General features: G+C 39.0%; 1 protein-coding gene across 1 annotated transcript in view; it reads left to right on the plus strand.

The window, feature by feature from the left end:
- Positions 1 to 700: 700 nt before the first annotated feature.
- Positions 701 to 15,954, plus strand: part of pth2ra (parathyroid hormone 2 receptor a) — a 63,747-nt gene continuing 48,493 nt past the window's right edge. The window contains exons 1-5 of the mRNA XM_032530066.1: positions 701 to 1,211; positions 7,592 to 7,697; positions 9,756 to 9,866; positions 10,632 to 10,753; positions 13,097 to 13,194. Coding sequence (XP_032385957.1) covers positions 1,125 to 1,211; positions 7,592 to 7,697; positions 9,756 to 9,866; positions 10,632 to 10,753; positions 13,097 to 13,194 — 524 coding nt within the window. The 5' untranslated portion in view covers positions 701 to 1,124. The remainder of the gene's footprint in view (positions 1,212 to 7,591; positions 7,698 to 9,755; positions 9,867 to 10,631; positions 10,754 to 13,096; positions 13,195 to 15,954) is intronic.

Here is a 15,954-nt window from a genome sequence, read left to right on the forward strand (position 1 = left end):
AGCAAGCCAGCTAATATTACCAGTCCAACAGCCAAGATGGCGAGCTCGTCGTCTGTCTTGCAGCCTTTTATTTCGCGAAGCTCATGCCAACAACTGAAGGCTTTGAAATAACGAGTTGAACAGCAAATGTGATTTTTATATGAATGTAATTTTCTATTTAATTCAGCGCATTCATTTAAATGTCAAACACCCCGTTTTACAGGAACATCTTAACAGGTGTAGGCCTCACTTTTTAATGGACACCCTGCTGTCAATCAGAATCGAATATTCATCCAGGTCATGCTAAAAAAAAGGCCATAATGTGGTGTTTACAGCTTTTCAATTTGGTAAAAAAATTGACATTGCAGTTATTGGATCACAAACTATCAAACCTTATGCTGTAAAACGAGAAAGCTTGTCTGTAACTTTATAAGCTATAAAAAGAGAGGGGGATACAACTTAGAGGTTTTACAGTGTACCTAGACAGTTACTCAGCTGATTAAAAAGGAAAAGATGTGAATATCATTTTCGAAAAATAAATTAAAAATAGGCCTATATTTTAATTTATGTTATGTCTTAGAAAACATGTCAACAAAAACACTGCTGCCACAAGTGACGAACGCATTGGTGGGTTTCCCCTTCACCAGCCTGTGCCAGGGATGAATGCGGGAGAAGGATGGCTTCCTCCCATTGTTGGCCGCTAGGACAAGGCAGAGGCAGCATGTACGTCCAACTGCGTGGCGGAGAGTGCGCACAGGCTGACGGGATGTACAACAGAGATGGGTTTTCGTCATGGACGTGAGGCTCGCTTTCCCTTCCCTCGCGCACAGGTCGAGAGCGCGCGCCACATCCCAGAACTGATATCTCCCATGTCAGCGTGCGTCCAGGACTCTTCCTCTGCAGGGGCAGCGATGTCACGGTACTCATTTCTGAGAGCCTTTCTGGGCGCACCAGAGCGGGACATAAATGGGAAAACCAAGTGGAATTTGTGAACTGTTAAAGTCCACTGCCGCATCCTTCCCACTGCGCTGGGAAGCTCAGTTTTGCACCACTGCCTGCGATGAAACTTTCTACAAAAGGGGATGTTATTCTCAAGCATATGACGTTGCTTAAATTCGAATGAACGTATATTTACACTGCTGGAGATGAAGACAGATCGACGAAGTGTGAACTTCTTCCTGTGGCTATCAGCCTTTAACTTTTTCTTGTGCTGGACTTCAGTTGACGCACAGGTAAGGACACCTCCGCTTGCTTTTTACAACACGTTACATGCTCTGCAGCGCTTGATGATATGTTACTCATTAAATAAATGAGAGAGACCTGCTGCCAACCCATTCAACCTAATAGCTCCTCTAAATGATCAAAGTACGTAATTCTTACAGTCGCTATTTCTTGCTACTGATGTCAGTAGCAAGTCCTTCGTCCTTTAGATTCAAAAAGGTACAGAGAAGTGGTCACCCACCAGCCACCAGGGACAAAACAGTATGAGTCATATATTCTGGGTGCTTTAGTTCGCCACCAGCTCGGATCTGTTCACATCTGGCTAACATGTGTCTCTTTTTTCATGGCCGACCTTTTTATAGTGTCACAAAATCGGTGCAACAAACGGGGGTTGCTCCTTATTTGAGGAGTTGTATCAATAATCATCATCTGAAAATTTGTCTCACATTCTTCCCATAGTACATGCTCTACAGCATTTGATGATAGATAGATATGTTTGTCATTAAATAAATAAGATCTGGTGCCAAGTTCGACCTAACAGCTCCTCTAAATGATCCAAGTACTTCATTCTTAGGGATCGGCCGATATGTGCCGATGCGATACCGATTTTCTTTTCATCAGGCTTAGCAGATGACCAATACGGGCTGCCGATTTTCTTGAGCTGATATTTGGAGCTGATACTGCTTTTGCTCCCTCCGTTTACATCCTAAAAATGACACGATGATAACAATGTGACAAGTCTCAATTTAAAAAAGGAACATTTATTGAATTTAAAAAACCCTGATATTTAACAAACAGGTGAGGTTGAACAAGTAAAAAAGGAGTTAAGTACTGAAAATAAAAAAATTTAAGCATAATTAAAATTCAGGAAATAAATTTTAAAACTAATTATTTAAGCATAAATGAAATAATTACACTACTGCACACAGTTGCAACAAGCATGCAGCATAATAAAGTGCACACTGCAGTATAATTAATTTTAAAAGTAACCATTTACAACCTAAAGTAGCCATTTAAATAAAGTGTTTGATTTGTAATTTAAGACTGCCATGGTTTCAATTTTTCTACACAAAATAAAATGAACATATCTAAGGCTAATATGCAAAGACAACACAGCAGTAGGTCTGAACGAAAATGTAAAAGAAGCAGATTAGAGAAACATAGATCAGAAGCAGAGGAAAATAACGTGATATCAGATGCACATTAAGCAGCACATTGTTCAAGTTTCTCTTCTAAACTGCATCAACGTTAAAAGGTTTAAATATTCAACCACGTATAAATTATATCTCAAAGTTTCAAAAACTCGCCTTCAGTTGGCGTAGCATTCTCATATATTGCTGTGATACGTGAGTACCACTAAGTGAGACAGACGCACGCACACACACGTGCACACACACGCGCGCGCGCACACACACACACACACACACACGAAAGGTATACACGGTGCACTTATGTCTGGTAAATGATGCACTCTGACATCACTGCGATGGCAACTCCACCTATAATACTAATTATCCCAGTATCCTTTGCACTATGCTCCACATTTAAATAATTTTATTGAACTCTTCATTGCACTCATACCTCTTTATTGTTTCTGTTTAGAGTATGTACAGTATATATTGTGTATATATTAGTGTGTATATTTTTGTTTTGGTTGTTTTGTATGTGTAAGCACAGTGTGAGTAACGATGCTCCAAAGAAGAATTCCTTGAATGTGTCCACATACCTGGCAAATAAAGCTGATTCTGATTCTGACTTAGCTAAGGAGGGAGAGAGGGAGAGAGGGAGATAGTCTGGGGTGTGTGTGTGTGTGTGTGTGTGTTTTGTGTGTTTCAAAAAATACAGTTTGAAATCTTAACTTACTGTCCATGAATCATACTTTTACTGGTTTTGACAAATGCGTTTCCAAAAGATTCTTCCTAAAGGTCGGTAAATCGTAGGAAAACACTTCAAATGTTACCTGAAATATGGAGTTTACTCAATACACACATTCCTATTGCGCACCACCTCTTTCTATATAATATTAGTATCTGAATAAGTTAAGTTGCCCCTTCATCATCTTTGATAAACATAGACAGCTTGTCAACATCAACACTGACTTGTAGTTTTTTTTTTAGATGTATGTGTAAATGTATGTCCATGCTGGGAAGATGAAACTAAATTGCTGCTGAAAAAAGACATGCACCATAGTTTGTGACTACACACCATAGATTACTGTAAAGAAAATAGCTTGACTTTCATCTCTGTAATTATAACTATAGACGCTAAATTCTCTTCCCCACTTCCATTCCCCCTACGTCATAATGCAGCCCTGTCTCCTTAAAATTACATTTTTATGTTTTGGAGGAAATGTTGCTTGGATTATGTTCACCAGCAATTTTTTTGCTTCGATTAAGGGATGCATTCTGATGCTGCACAGGAGCCACGGGGAGATGGTTGGGGTGGATGGTGGGCGTAAGAAGCACACTTGATTCCAGACACTGGGATGTGCATGTGCCTCATAGGGTTTAGGTTACAGTGGGTAAGTGAAAGGGAAAGGGAAATACGGTGGTTAGTTGAAAATTGTAGCTTTGGTTCGAAATATTAAAAAAGTAAACACATCCTGTCTCATTGACCTTTCATTGACCGTTTCAGTATTACAGAAGGGCCATTTAATCACTGGCCTTCTTCAGCTTTCCTGCCACAACAGTTCCATTTTTCATGAAACTGGGAGACATTATTGACATCATTCATTATAATAAACAGTTCAGGGAAAATGACAGACATTTCAGAGAACATCCTCCTCCACTGTGTCTAATGCACCAGCTCAGTTTTAATCATGCACATCTTGTAAAAGACACTAAGTATGTCTAATTGGTCTGCTAACTGGTCTGTCAGAAATCTTATTTTGACATGGTTCAGTAAACTTGACTTAGTACTTAAAACAAATGGCTTTCTCCTCAACAGGCTGGTTGGCAGGTTATGAGACAGCATGAATTTATAATGAAGTCTATATTTAAAAAAATTCAGTCCAAGTGTGGAATTAAAATGTCTTGAAACATACCATCTCTACAGTGGGTATGGGAAAGACTTTGAAGCAATGCCTACAAGACTAATTCAATGTCTGATTATGGTGCTTGATAAAAAAATATCCTGTTTGTTAATACTTCTACATCTGTTAATTCCCATGACAGGGCAGTTCATTCAGGGGGACTCATGGTACAACAGCATGAACTGACTTCAACCATGTCCTGGATTTCAGCTGTCATTAGCTCCCACCTCGAAATAAATGAATATCTTTGGCAGTTCTTGTTAAGACAAAGCAATTTTTGGTCTTGTGCTATGCTGCTTCTAGCAATAAAAGTGGGTGCAACAAATGAGAATAAAAGAGTGATAAAAAAGGAGGAGGCTCAAACATGTTGCACCCTTACTCCACATAAAATTATTATGGGTATAATTGGGTCATTAGATAAAAAGCCAACATTCCATTCTAACAATACAGTCTCCGGGTATTCCATAGTCAAAGGGCTTAAAAACGGCTTTCACAGGCGTGGATCTTAAGCTAGTTTGACAATGCGGCTCCTGCCAGAGCGTTTCACTGAAAAGCAGAAGCATTCTGGCAGTGTGTTCAGCATGGCAGCAGAGCAGAATCTGTGCGCATTTACGTGGGCGGGACCCGCTTCCCTGTTGTCATAATAATGACCGTGGAGGTGGCGAGTTACCGCGGGCTGGTGTGAAAGCCCCTTTAAAATGAAAGATAAATATTGATATAAGAAAGTTATTTTATGACTTTGAAACCAATTCCTAAAGAGCATGCAGTGCAGTCGGAAAATGTACAGTAATCTCCCAACAACTACTCATGGTCCCCCAGATATTATAAATAATATTACACCAGGACAACAATAGGTTCCATATGCTTGAATATATTTAAACTTGCAACAAGACAGAACGGAAAGAAAACAATTCCTAAACATACATACAGACAAGTATGGGCACGTATTGTGGTGTTTTACGCAATATTTTGTCAGTGATGCGTCAAGTTTCAAATGTCCATCCTTCCCGTCCTCAGAATCAGCAACTGCCAGTACTTTCTCTGCACAGAGCGTTTGGATCTCTTTACCTCCAACATGTCAGTGGTTAATTGCTGCTCTGTTGGCACAAAGGGACTATTTTTTGTGAACACAGTAACCTGGCCTGCTCGCAATCAAGGTACTACAAAGAAGAAATTAATTTGGATTTGGAAAAAAGTAAAATACTACATATTGATTCTAATCTGCCAAGGGATGTCCATGTGAATTCTGTGTGCAATATAGTGAGTTTACTTTCCGGGAAGATTTAGGGTGCTTGGGGTTAAACAGATATGATAGTGTTAGTATTTGATCATGCAATCAGCAGAACCGAAAAATTGAAACTGAAATTAGAGCAGATTGGTCCGTACGGCACTGAAAGGGATGGGAGTGAGGGAGCATCCAATCCTCCAACAGCTCTTGAGGGACAATCACTGCTGACCCCCCATGTCAGGCTCCCATCTGGTCGGCGTTACAGGATATTAAAATGAATTTAAAAAAAAGGATACTCAAAACTCAACGTTTTTGTGTTATTATATTTGCATTCACTTTAATGTTTGCACATCTGTTCACCGGTTTACTCAAGAACTGTTCTTAAGTACAAATTTGAGGTACTTAACTTGAGTCTTTTCTTTTCATGCCACTTGCTACTTTACTACATTTCACTACAGAGAAATATTGTACCTTTTACTCAACTACATTAATATGAAAGCTTTAGTTACTAGTTACTCTATAAATTGAGATTTGTGCACACAAAACACATGTAGTTAGTAAAATACAACGTTTAATATAAATTAAAACCACCAATACAATATAATATAATAACAATATAACGGTCTACAAGTCAAGCTAAAATGATTAGCTGATTTAACACTTATTTGATTGACAGAACTGTTTGGATCGTTTCCAGTTTCTAAAAGGTGAGGATTTTTCTGCATTGATTACTTTTACTTTGAATACTTTAAGTAGATTTTCCTAATGATACTAACATACGTTTGCTTCAGTAGCATGCAATGCAGGATTTTTACTTTTGTTAGTACTTTAACTTAAGGAAAGAATAAACACCATATACAGTGAAATTTCTCTTCATACTTTACCCATTTGAACTTATTTTTTTTAAATTCAGAACACAAGACAAAATAAGAGTTTACTTGCAAAACGTAATGTGCAAAGTAAAAGTTTTTCACGATTACTCTGTCTTGGTCATCATTAGCCTGAATGGTAATCATGATTGGAATTTCGATTAATTGCACAGCCCTATCTTCCACTCTGCAGTTACGTGCTGGACTCTCTCAGGGGCCTCATGACCGGGACCCAAACTCCTTCCGTACCATCACAGGGATTCAATCCCCTTGGATTCAATTCCCTGTCATGCTATGACTGGGATTCTCTCTCTCTCTCTCTCTCTCTCTCTCTCTCTCTCTCTCTCTCTCTCTCTCTCTCTCTCTCTCTCTCTCATATGACACTAAAGCTGAGTAATAGGTTAGGGGAAGATGCCTGCATTTAAAGCACAGGTTATAGACACAGGGAAAGTGCAGCTGGATCCAAATGTGGTCAAGAAGTGATTGAACTCATCTTCCTACTGGGGCTGCAGATAGTGCCCACATAAAAATGCCATTCTAGATGGAGGTATGCAACTTCCTGAAATCGGATGAAACAGGATATGTATAATTAGAACTAGCTGTACTTGATCTCCAGTATGCCTCTCCAGAGTTCATTTAAAACAAATATACGCATATTCTTACTACTTAAACTGAGGCATGACTCAAGACGGACCTTTCCTTTTTATGTATTTAAAATGAACATGTCATTTGCTCTTAAAAAATTTGCTTTACTTTGCAGCAGGTTCTTTTAGGCTGGTAATGAATGACAGTTTTCCATCATGTATCACAAGATGAAGTATTCTTTACTTCTAAAATGTAAACTATAGCTTCAGTAATATAGTACAAAACTCTAAAAAGGTAAACAAGGAGAGTTGACAGCAGTAATTACTAATCAAATATTACAATTTACCAAACAATGTTCCTAAAGTTTGAGTGGGTTTGTAATGCTCCGATGGTGCAATATGGGAATCATAACAGTAAAATATACGGAATTCATTATTAAAAATACGCAAATGTAAATGAAAATGTGTGAAAAAAATGTTGAAAAATGTTTCTGCTTTCTACCATTGTTTTAGTTGTCACGCCTTTTCTCCACTTGGTAGCCACAAGTGTTGGCCTGGCCCACACCAGATAGAACATGGCAAGATGGCCACAAATGGTAGTCTTTTAAAAAGCCAAAGGATCAGTTACACACATATGCTACAGGGGGACTGATCTGATTGTGTTTGTTGTGCTCCACAGATGGGATTTGATGGCCCTCTCTCTGCACAGGAGCAGATGTACATCCTTTATGAAATCAAACTGCAGTGCCACCAGAACCTCTCCAACATTGACCCAGCCTCCACAGGTACAAAACTTGCACAGTTACATTTTCATAATATGCTACACAATTCTGCACATTTGGGGTAAACTGAGTTGTCTTCATATTAGTTGCTTATCTCATTTAAAGCTTTAGTGCAAAACATTTTTATATTAATGAACGTCCATTACATTCAAGCCATTGCCAAATGAGTTGGCACAAAACTAGTTAAGCTCCCATTGGAAGCTATTTGTGAAATGGCAGGGACTTACAAAAAAACCCTGAAAGGTGATTGGATGAGCCATCTGTCTTTCACGCTTGTTGTTTTGAACGAACATTTGCGGCCATCACACATACCTATACAACACGCGGAGCTGCCACTAGCTCCTCACTGGTAGGGTTGGGCATCGAGAACCGATTCCTACTTGGAATCGTTTCAAAAATTACTACTCCAGTGGAATCGTTTTTTTTTAATTGGAATCATTTGAAGGACTTAGTTTCAAATCTGATCATGGATTTCAAATTTAACATGCGCAAGTTTTGGTTCCCATAGTGGGCAGGTTGTTGTGTTGCAACCATCGAGCCGGGTAAATAGCGCTCTAGTGTGGCTTCATTTCACGTTGAAAAAGACCAGTAAAACTGCAACCCACCATTGTATCAAAATAAAACTTTCCTCTAATTTGTAAAATGAGCACGTGTCCCGTTTTAACTCCACCACTCAAAGAATCGGAATCGAGAATTGATGAGAATCAGAATTGAAAGGAAGAATCGGAATTGGAATCAGAATTGTTAAAATCCAAACGATGCCCAACCCTACTCACTGGACACTGATTGGTTAGGTAAGCTGGTAGTTCAGACACAAACACATTACTTGAGGCCTGACAAGATTGATTTTCATGTGAGAGAGTATGTGATCCCGCAATTCTTGCCTGATCTCATGATGTCATGAGAATCCAGCTGCCGTGCAAGGTAAAGAGAGAAGGGTTCAGGAGATAGTAGTAGATAGAACTAAACAAGGGTGATATGGCCTTGTGTACAATTTATATTGGGGAACTTTGACATCAAAGCTGCAACTACCTTCTAACAAAAACACTGTGCATTTGAAACTGTTTTTAACCTAACTGTTTCAAATTTTAAAGATCCCATGGCATGAAAACTTCACTTTATGAGGTTTTTTAACATTGATATGCATTTCCTCAGCCTGCCTATGCTCCCACAGTGGCTAGAAATGGTGATAGGTGTAAACAAAGCCCTGGGTATCCTGCTTTGCCTTTGAGAAAAGAGACATCATGGCTTTCAAACGAGCAAAGTGGCAGTTGGTCAGGGTCCCCCCCTGCCACCCCCTACCTCACTAAGGCATATATAAAAACATCCAAAAAGCACCATTAAACCTTTACACCACAGCATGAAATTATCACAGTGGTGGCAGCCAGAATCTGACCAATTTAAAATGTACCCTTTTTGACTGATTCAGATTTATTTTCTTGAAAGAGCATTGCTTTTGAACGTAAGTACTACAGTCATTGTGTGGTTAGAGCAGGGAGGAGATGACGCAGCAGAGATGCACATTTATTTTGGGGGCGTCCATTTCAGTGTCCTCAAGTGGCTCTCACAGTCAGTTTTTGGATTTTGTAAACATTCTGCACAATACAATCACTGGCATCTATTAGTTTCTGTTAATAGGTTTTGTTGACAAAAGGTAAAGGCGTTCTAGGGAAATCAGTGTAGAGCCCAGATTTAGCACATTGTAAGTTTTTTTTTGTCAAGTTAAGACAATCTTCCTAGTCACGATTTAGTGATTTAAACCATGAAAAGCCTTCTTTTAAGGTTTCAAAACATGTGGTGGAAAAAATCTGATGAAGCTCAAAAAGGCTAAATAAAATCATGTCAAATCAACATGGAATTTAACAGAGTAACAAACGTATGAAATGAATGAAATGAAAGGATGAAAGAACAACAGAATAACAAGAAAATTGCTAAATCTGGTCTTGCCAAACAACAAAATTGTGCATTATAGTTTTAATCCCATGTGGACAGGACGAACCAGCATCCAGATGACAGTATGTGTATGTTGACTTATTCTTACTTCTACTCTTCTCGCTGTAGATGAGGTGTGCCCTCCAGACTGGGACGGTCTTATTTGTTGGCCCCATGGCTCCCCTGGGCAGGTTACCAAGGTTCCCTGCCCATCTTACATCTATGACTTCAATCACAAAGGTTAACAGGTTTTTTGTTATTCTTGTTGTGCAGCTGTACTGTACTCTACCATCACCAACACTGAGAACTAGAAGAGTACAAGTATCTTACATCAGGCTGTTTATTCTGTTGATTTACATTAAAGTATTTTTCAGAAGGACTATTTTAAATTGTAATATTCAAAATCAACATTGCATTTCTACTGTATATTTTTAATTAAGGTCTTACACTCTCACAGGTGTTTACAATCATTCTGGCTCAGACATGTGCTTAGGGTGAAGATGGGTGGAGCGATGATGGATATTATGTGAGCTCAATGGACTTACGAGACCTTTTTCACAACAGACAATTTGACTCGATGGCTCCGTTCTAATCAAGTGTCTCAGTAAGCCATGACAGTGTAACATTGAGCCAGCATTAATTCATCATTCATTTGACTATGTTTCTTGCTCTGAAATGTCAAATTTCATCAGTGAAAAAGGCCAATAAAGGTGTAGTTTGCCCCGCCCTAATATGTGCAAACAAGCTATCATGGGAGTCGGGGAAAAATCAATCAAGAACTGTCTGCACATGCCCACACAGTCCTGAAAATAGGTCTAATCAGCCCAAATAATCAAAGTAATCTAAATTACCATGGGAGTGAAGGTCCTTAAACACATCAAGGCTGGTATAAATGTCACTTTAACAGACTGGTGGGCCATAGATCCACATGCAATGCTTTAATCATGACCACAACTTTTTTGTGTGTTTTAAATGTCCAAAATCATTTAAAACATGTGTTTACAGGACATGCTTACAGGAAGTGTGATGTCAATGGTTCCTGGGTGTTTGTGGACCGCTGGAACAAAACATGGACTAACTACACAGAGTGTCTCCACTTCCTACTGCCCACCAATGAGGAAGGGAGAGTAAGTATGACTGTAAAATGTAAAAAAGCAAGAGCTGATTTGGTTAGCTGGCTACATTGACATGTAAAGTCACAGGTTGTTAGCATATGTAGCAGTCAAAGCTGTAAATCTCACAGGACGCTTGGGCAAGCTCATGTGGAGGCTATGAACAATCTGAAAAGAACAGATCTGATGCAAGGCAACTCATGCAGGGAGTCACATTGTGCAAAGTTGGTTGGTGTTATGGACTAGGCCAGCACGATATTGGAAAAAACTGACATTACGATATTTCTTTACCATGAGATATACATTGCGATCCATTTTATGAGACAGGTGCGATGGATGAGACTGGGTTACTAGGCCTTTTCCCATGGTTCCTTTAGGTTGATGTAAAAAAAAGACACATTTTTACAAGATGACATAGATAGCTCTATTTGGAAATAATAAGTAATTCTTGACTACTGGGGTGATTTTGTTGGGGAGTGCATCTACATAGAAAATAAAAATAAAAAAGGACATTTTCTAATGTGAACCATTCTTTGTTAAACTTTAATGCTTTACAAACACCAAAGCAAGTAAGTGGTGTAACTAATTTAATTAATTAACTAATTGTAACTTCTTAGAGGTGACATTAGATATACATACACTAGTTGACTGACAAGACACAATTGTATTCATATAATACTATCAATCCAGGCTAAAGTGTATGACAATGACTGCATGTTGCGTCCTCTAAATTTCAGGTTGTGGGCGACTAGCGGGGCCAGCTTTAGTTGTTTGATGAATTGATTAACATTGATTGTGATTGGTCAATGTTTCCTTTGTTGATTTTTTCTGATCTAGTTGTTGTTCGGACAGACCTGCCCCCACCGCTAAAACAAAATCCTAACGAAACACTGTTAGTAGCTTGCATGTTACGCACTAGCAACAAACTGTGTATCCAAGAACACTTAAATCAGTGTGAATGATGTTAGATCAGACACAGACTGCTGTTGTAGATTAGTGTCACGTTTCCAGCTTTGCGGCTCCAAACCGTAACGTCAGTTGGGACAGATGCCTTTACTGTTTAAACTATATGAGCTTTAACCCTGGCTGGTAGCAGCTTTCTGCGGTGAAAAATGTTGCATAAACACTTTGCATAAAACACTGTTTACTGTAGCTTCACTACCCATGGAACAGCATGTGCATCACTGTGTCTCCAGCAGCTGCTGCTTACAGTAATTTTCTACACACGGAGAGCCTCACTTCCAATTACAAACCCTGTCGGACTAACATCACATACACACGTTGCCCACGTGGCTACCTGTCTTACAGGGGAAGGGTTGGCCGGTAACAATCATGTAAAAGGAGAACAGTGAAACATAACAGTTTACTTTTCTATCAAGCAGCAAAAACGTTTTAGCGTCAACGTTGCAACGTCCTGCATTGTGACTGTCGTGCATGTTGACGATGAACCAAAATATCGTGCACGCTAACCTTTAAATCCAAATTACAGGCTCCTCATCATTTGAATAGTCTTCGTCCATTTTGAGTCTGTTTTATTTCTTGTTTTCTAAAATATTTTTTTAGGCCAGATGAGTTCTAACTTACATTATTAAATAGGAAGTAAATACTACCGCTATTCAGTGACGAGACAGCTGCCTGTGATTTTCTAAGATAGTAATTTGAACCATGCTTATCAAAACTAGACTTTAGCCTTGGACACTAGTTACATCTGTACTTGACTTATTTGGGACTTGACTGCCCGAGGACTTAAATCCCTTGAGACTTCAAAGAATATGGAGTAGTGGCTGAAGTGGACACTTATCCTCATGCTGATTTGCAATCTTTTAATTTTGATCTGAGAGGAGACACGCATTAAATGACACATAACAAGCCTCAATCTTCAAATCAAAGCATCAAAGAACTCAGGAGCAGTGATTTCTAGAAAGACTACACATATACATATATAGCAAAAATGTCCATCTCAGATTTGACTTAGACTTTAAAAATAACATAATATAATAACTAACTGCCTAAAAGATGGCTGTAGTTTGCTCACAAAATACCAATCTTGAATAAGCAAACCCATTCATTCAAGCAACCACATAACCTTTCTGTTATCTTCTTTGTGAAAATGAAAAGAAATCACCAGGGATGGAGCTATAGCCATGTTTTGTTCATGCTATCGACCAAATCTTCAGGCTCGTAAGTCAGACCATTGTTGAAAAGAAGAGGTTATGTTAGATTTTAGACTAAAAGCTGCTATTTTTAAACTCCTAATGTTGTCATTGCAGCATCCTGTTTTTCCCAGCATCTGTCAGCCATGTATGTGTTTCTTCTGCGACTCTATTTTACCTTCAATATTTCTCTCTATGTTCACAGCAAGACTTCTTTGAGCGACTGTATGTCATGTATACCATTGGGTACGCGGTGTCCTTCAGCTTTCTGCTGGTAGCCATTTTCATCATTGGATCCTTCAGGTAAGACAGGCTTTCCTAATATTTAAATGATGTGCTGTCTTTAGACACACACACGCACATCAGTGGAATAACTGCAGGAGGTGTTCCTCTACTTTGTCTCCTACTTCTTCACATTTTAACTTGTGTCTGGGAAGGTTTCAGTTGCAGTAACTACAAATAAGCAACTATACAGGGGCTGTCTGTTTACATTTATCCAGAAACAAGACAAGAATACTAACTCTATTCCACCCCCATGTGGTACCCCTAGTTCAGAATACCATGCCAATTAAATAGCTTGAGGACAATATTATCTCACACTGCTATTTTGTCTCTCTCTCTTTTGTGAAATAATGCAGACATTGTAGCAAAAAGCACAAGTGTGCAACAATTATTTAGCCCAAAATCCCAGGGAATCACACCCACATTGCAAATGCAGGAAATGATTAAGTACGGGTAGGGAGTTTGCAATCTGTCACAGAATTTCAATTAGCATTCCCTTTTTAATTAACTGTTACCTGCCCAAAGTTGGTCATTGAACATAGTATGTTCAAATAGTATATTGACATTCTTGGCTGGTTATAGGATTTCAATTATGCTAAATGAATCTCTTGTATGTATCTATACAAGATGCAAAATATGTATAAACATATTGATTAAAAACTCAACTGATTGAGAACATGTAGTGAAGTAAATGAACCTAACAATGTAACTAAATCAGCAAAACAAATGATACTCAGTTTTTCAAATGTCAGAGTATTTATATGTCTTGAGATTTGATATGTAATAGAAACAAATAACTATTTTTTTACATGCACACAATTAATACAACACCACAATAATTAATAAAAGGTAAATTAATACAACCACATCCTGCACTACAATGACCTTTTCCCCCAAGACGTGAAACTTGTTTAGTAATTAATTCTTGTTGCTGCTGCTGAATGTGCACCTGGCATCCAGTGGAACAAAAGCTTTCTCTAATTTCATGCTTAATATTATGTGGCATGTCGCCTTTCTTTCAAGTCTAACCAGTTCATAATGTAATGTACTTCTGGTTCCCAAGACACAGCAAAGGCAACGTGCAGGGAGGAGCAGTGTTTCTCTGCGACTGTTTACAACTTTCCATAATAGGAATCAGCAGGGCTTGAAATTAACACCCGACCACCTTCCAAATGCGGGTGAATTCAGACACATAACTATCGCTAAGCAGGGTACGCATTTGCTTATGGGCCCAGACCAATCAGGGGCCCGCATCACTGGAAGACATTGATTGACAGCTGGGGCCCCCTATTGCAATTTCATTACTCGCGACAATCCCAGCAGTCCCACGTGCAGCCACTGACCAAGCGGGAGCGAGGGTTAAACCAATTTCCGTGTTTCATATATGAAGATGAGACGTGTGTGACTCGAACATCCCACATTTACCAACAAAAGAGCGAAAGACAGTGCAAAACATTTCAGACCGGCCATTCAACCTGTATACAATTTAACATCAATGTACACTGTAAAGTTTTTTCACTATTATGTCGCTGAAAGTTGCTGCTGTTTATATCCTGTCGGCTCTCTGCAGCGGGCGGGGCTGCTGCTCCCTTCCCCCCGCGACTGGCGCAAGCACACATATAATTACACATGATGGATGCAGGAAAAACAGCAGATGAGATTTACAGAATGAACTAAACTGAAGACAGCTACATTATTGTAGGTGCAATGATAAGTTAAAGTCCAATAAGTACTTTATCAAACTGTGTGAATGTGCGTTCCAGCCCATATTAGGAAATTTTCAGACTAGGATGCTGTACGTTTTGTCGGTAAATGTGACATATTCGAGTCACACACGTCTTGTCTTCAAATCAGAATCAAGGAAATGAATTTGACCCGTTCTCACTCCCGCTTGGTCAGCGGCTGGACGTGGAACTGCTGGGATTGCAGGGTCATGCAGCCACAGCAATTCCTGTTTTTCAACTTTATGAGGCCAAAATTAAACTGGCTGTTAAAAAATGACCAGCCACAGTTGCAAGTGGATAAAATCCTAAAACGTTAACTCCAGGCCCTGGGAATCAGGAAAGCGACAAGAGAACACTACTTTCATTTCCAGAGCTGTGGGTAAAAACTGGGGTCTGATTTACACAATTCTTCTGTAAAGGATTTGACCGGAAATCACCCGTATTGTAAAAGATTTGAGCATTTACAAATCAGCTTTATTTTATTTTATTTTAAATTTATTTAACAGTGGCTCCATAAATACTGTGGCTTAACCACTTTCTATGTACGTTACTGGATTAAAAAGTCAAACTGGTAAATCAAATGTACATTCTTTATGGGAAAGAAGCGTAAAGATGACGTACAGGACATTTTCAATGTAAAATGTTAGAGATCATGAACATAAAAACAATGATGTAAAGCAAAGCATTACCTCCCTACCCCTGCAACTAAAAGAGAAGACATTTTCTCTTCAACTACCACAAAAAGCCTTATTCTTCCAGTGGTCCAAAGATCCTATGCCACCACTCCCAGTCCTGGCAGCATGACTAACTGAGCTAACTATAACGCGTTCCCTTTGTAATTGGAAGTTGTATTTTCCGAAGTCAAAGTCAGAAACATGCCCCTTGACCCCAGAACTCGGACATCCTCCAAGTACCCCAAGCTCAAAATCCAACATGGCTGCCCAGTGTACCAATAGATGTGAAAGCTGTAGTAACAATAGTTTATAAGCACTTCTTTGTTATCTGTGTCTCACTAAATCATCATAATCAACGTCATAAACACAGTCCTGTCCAACTT

Source organism: Etheostoma spectabile, chromosome 11, assembly GCF_008692095.1.
Source record: "Etheostoma spectabile isolate EspeVRDwgs_2016 chromosome 11, UIUC_Espe_1.0, whole genome shotgun sequence".
NCBI classification, from domain to species: domain Eukaryota; kingdom Metazoa; phylum Chordata; class Actinopteri; order Perciformes; family Percidae; genus Etheostoma; species Etheostoma spectabile.